The sequence below is a fragment of the Lolium perenne genome, chromosome 7 (assembly GCF_019359855.2).
Source record: "Lolium perenne isolate Kyuss_39 chromosome 7, Kyuss_2.0, whole genome shotgun sequence".
Taxonomy (NCBI): Eukaryota; Viridiplantae; Streptophyta; class Magnoliopsida; order Poales; family Poaceae; genus Lolium; species Lolium perenne.
The window spans coordinates 256,096,856-256,100,815 of NC_067250.2; the positions used below are offsets into that span (position 1 = coordinate 256,096,856).

General features: G+C 44.3%; 1 protein-coding gene across 1 annotated transcript; it reads left to right on the forward strand.

Annotated features, from left to right (window-relative positions):
- The first annotated feature begins 285 nt into the window (after positions 1-285).
- LOC127313473 (26S proteasome regulatory subunit 8 homolog A) lies at positions 286-3,631 on the forward strand. Its single transcript, XM_051343978.2, has 7 exons — positions 286-608; positions 1,505-1,827; positions 1,913-1,975; positions 2,062-2,225; positions 2,384-2,639; positions 2,733-2,843; positions 3,213-3,631. The coding sequence occupies exons 1-7, from the start codon at positions 404-406 to the stop codon at positions 3,351-3,353; spliced, it is 1,263 nt and encodes a 420-aa protein (XP_051199938.1). The 5' UTR covers positions 286-403; the 3' UTR covers positions 3,354-3,631.
- The last annotated feature ends 329 nt before the right edge of the window (positions 3,632-3,960 follow it).

Sequence of the window (3,960 nt, forward strand, 5' to 3'; positions counted from 1 at the left end):
CGGCAATACTAAGCACTTTCAGGTGAAGTATGACCTTGCAATGTTAAAAGAAAAGGTACTATAATCCTTCCGCAAAATAAAGAGAAGAACATCGATAAATAATGACAGTAGAAATGAATAATTATGTGGATAAACAACAAGAAATACTCCAAAGTAATAAAAGGGAAGAAACAACAAGGTGTGGATCAAACCGCGCCCGGTCCGACTCGCGTCTCCGCACCTACTCCGATGGAAACCCGAACCGGGTCGGACCACACCGCTCACCTCCTCATATACGGCGCACCAGAAGCCAGAAGAGAAGCGAACCAGGCTTGCTTGCGAGGAAAGAAGCTCGTCGCACGCAACGCGAGCCGACTCCAGCCAGAACCAACAGCGCGCCGGCGGAGGAGACCATAAATCTCCGATGGCGGCGGTGGCGATGGACATCGCGAAGCCCGCGGCGGTGCCGGAGAGCGCCGAGGACCCGGCCAAGGGGCGGGCGGCCGGCGGCGGGGAGGGCCTGCGCCAGTACTACCTGCAGCACATCCACGACCTGCAGCTCCAGATCCGCCACAAGACCCACAACCTCAACCGCCTCGAGGCCCAGCGCAACGACCTCAACTCCCGAGGTACCACCGTCCCCCAATTCCTCAATCTTCGCGTAGCGTGATCCGTTCTCTTGTTTCTAGTTTGCCCAACCCTAGTTCCCTCTGTGTGTGAGCTGGATTGTTCCAGTACCACGAGCGCTTCGATTGGTCGAATCGTGCGTAGGGATTTAGTTCGGAACTTCAACTATGCTCTGATCTGGTGCTGTGTAGCTAGTTTTCTCTGATTTTACGTCTGTTTTGTGCGGGGGACTATCTGTTCATGTGTTCCCCTCAAGTTCCTGTCTGAAATTGATGCAAATTCTGCTGTTTTAGTGTGCAGTCCTAATAATTCTACACGTATATGTGTTTCCTTCATTGAAATTCAACAGCTTTTGCGACAATAAGCTTTGTTCAATTAGAATATGAAAACCACTATTTAATGCTCATCTCATGGTTAACTTTGATGTTGTGCATGCTGGTTTCTACCGCGGTCTCTGCAGTACTAAGTTCTTTATCGTTATATTTAGCCTCAGAGTTAACTCCGTTTTGCGTATATATGCAGCATCGTCGGTTTTGTGTGTGGGGGATTATCTGTTCATGTGTTCCCCCTTAACTTCTTGTGTGAAGTTGATTGGAATTCTGCTGTTTTAGTGCGTAGGCCTAACAATTCTACATTTGTGTATTCCCTTTATTGAAATTTGAAAGCTTTTGCGGCATCAAACTTTGTTCAACTATAATATGGAAATCATCACATGTCCAAATATTAGATGCTCCTTTCATGGTTAATTTTGATGCTCTGTATGCTAGTTACTTCCGTCATTCCATGGTCTCCGCAGCATGAAATCCTTTATTTTTATATTTAGCACCAGCGGTAGCTAAATCAATGTTACCGTCATCGATCATCCTCAAATATTTGTCTTGCGATATTGTTATCACAGTCAGAATGCTCCGCGAAGAGTTGCAGCTGCTGCAGGAGCCAGGCTCGTATGTTGGGGAGGTCGTGAAGGTTATGGGCAAGTCAAAGGTTCTGGTGAAGGTGCACCCAGAAGGCAAATATGTCGTAGATCTTGATAAGAGCATCGATATCAACAAGATAACTCCTTCAACAAGAGTTGCTCTTCGGAACGACAGCTATATGCTTCACCTTATCCTGCCCAGCAAAGTCGATCCGCTCGTCAATCTTATGAAGGTGGAGAAGGTTCCTGACTCCACCTATGATATGATTGGTGGTCTTGACCAGCAGATCAAAGAGATCAAGGAGGTTTGTGGAAAAATTCAATGCACGATACATTTGTTGTATTGTTAGTAGCACTTAGCACTCTGGCTTATAACAACTCAATTTCCAGGTGATTGAGCTTCCCATTAAGCATCCCGAGCTGTTTGAGAGTCTTGGAATTGCCCAACCAAAGGTGGGTACTTGTTTACCAGTTCACATTTTATTTGGCACTGATTGGGTAATTTATTCAGTGATTGATAATCACCCTTATTGTTACAGGGTGTCCTTCTTTATGGACCTCCAGGTACAGGAAAAACATTACTTGCTCGTGCAGTTGCTCATCACACCGACTGCACCTTCATCAGGGTGTCAGGTTCAGAGTTGGTTCAGAAGTATATTGGAGAGGGTTCCCGTATGGTTCGTGAGCTCTTTGTGATGGCTAGGTAAATATCTTCTGGTGCATTGAAATTTTTATAATTTACTTTAGTCAGATTTCTTTCCAGGAACCTCTTATTCAAATTGCGAAATCATTCCTGTAAAAGGATCTGTGCATTCCATAGTATATGCACCAGAGGCTAACACCTGGTCTGGATTTTGACAGGGAGCATGCACCATCCATTATATTTATGGACGAAATTGACTCCATTGGTTCTGCTAGAATGGAGTCGGGAACTGGCAACGGTGATAGTGAGGTCCAGCGCACTATGCTTGAGCTTCTAAACCAGCTTGATGGTTTCGAAGCATCGAACAAAATTAAGGTTCTTATGGCAACAAATAGGATAGACATATTGGATCAAGCACTCCTGAGGCCTGGTCGTATTGACAGGAAGATCGAGTTTCCAAATCCTAACGCAGATGTAAGTGATGCAGTACTCACCATAATCAAGTTCATACTGCTTGCTCATATCAGTGCCAACTTTGAATTAAATTGTTCTCTGTTTCTCTTTCAGTCCCGTGGTGATATTTTGAAGATTCATTCAAGAAAAATGAATTTGATGCGTGGCATTGATCTGAAAAAGATTGCTGAGAAGATGAATGGAGCTTCAGGAGCAGAGCTAAAGGTATGAATTGTTGCCATTGTAGGCTAGCATTTCAGTTTCTAATATTTGTCTTCAAAACAGAAAAAATAGTTTGAATTGGGCAATTATAATAGGCACATGGAATAAACATGTATAACCTGCTACAGAAAATATCCTCTAGTCTAGAAAATCAAGGTCCAGTTACCTTTTTTACCCACGATAAATACCATCAACTTGAAAGCTGTCTGTGGTAGCAAGTATTAAGTTTTCGCCGTTTTATTCTTGATTTTAGGTATTTAGCCAAATATAACTTGCTCATGTTCTCTCTCGAGCACAAATGTTTCAGTTATTGCGTCAAACCATAGGATGTCTAGAGTGAGGTACTCACCTTGATTCTCATCTGGTGTTCAGGCGGTCTGCACAGAAGCTGGAATGTTTGCCCTCCGTGAGAGAAGGGTGCATGTCACCCAGGAGGATTTCGAGATGGCAGTGGCAAAGGTTATGAAGAAGGATACGGAAAAGAACATGTCACTGCGGAAGCTATGGAAGTGAAGCTCTCATTTTAGCATCCTAGCTGTTGTTATCATGTATCTGTTTAAGCCTATAGCAGCACGTTGCCAAATGAGCTGCGGTATTCTTGAATTATCTCAAGAACTGCACAATATACATTGTCCTGCAGCAGCCTCCAGATTAAATTTCTTTATTGAGTTATATCAAGAGATATGTGAGATGGAAACCGTTCACTTGCTTGTAATCTATGGTACTTTGTCCACTGGACTGGTGGCCTTGTTCTCCTGAGAATGGCGACCGCAATGTTGTGTTGTGCTTTACTGATCATGGATGTGGCAATTTTTACTCCTGCAAAACCCTGCATAGTGGAATTCTCTTCAATGAGGCTATGCGATGCAAATGCAATACATCAGAACCAATTTAAGCCACACGACTCAAGGGTGTGATTGGTTGACCACATAAACATAAGGCCATATAGCCAGGGTGCAAATTCAGGGGGATTGGATGCCCACGCGTGTTTTTTTGCCAGGCAAGCGTAAAGCAACCTTGATCCAGCACTTTTGCCTAATCAGGCATTTTTCGCGGAGCCATGCCTGGTAGAGCGCAAGGGAATGCTATGTTATGGGAAGCTTCATTTTCCCCCCTCCCC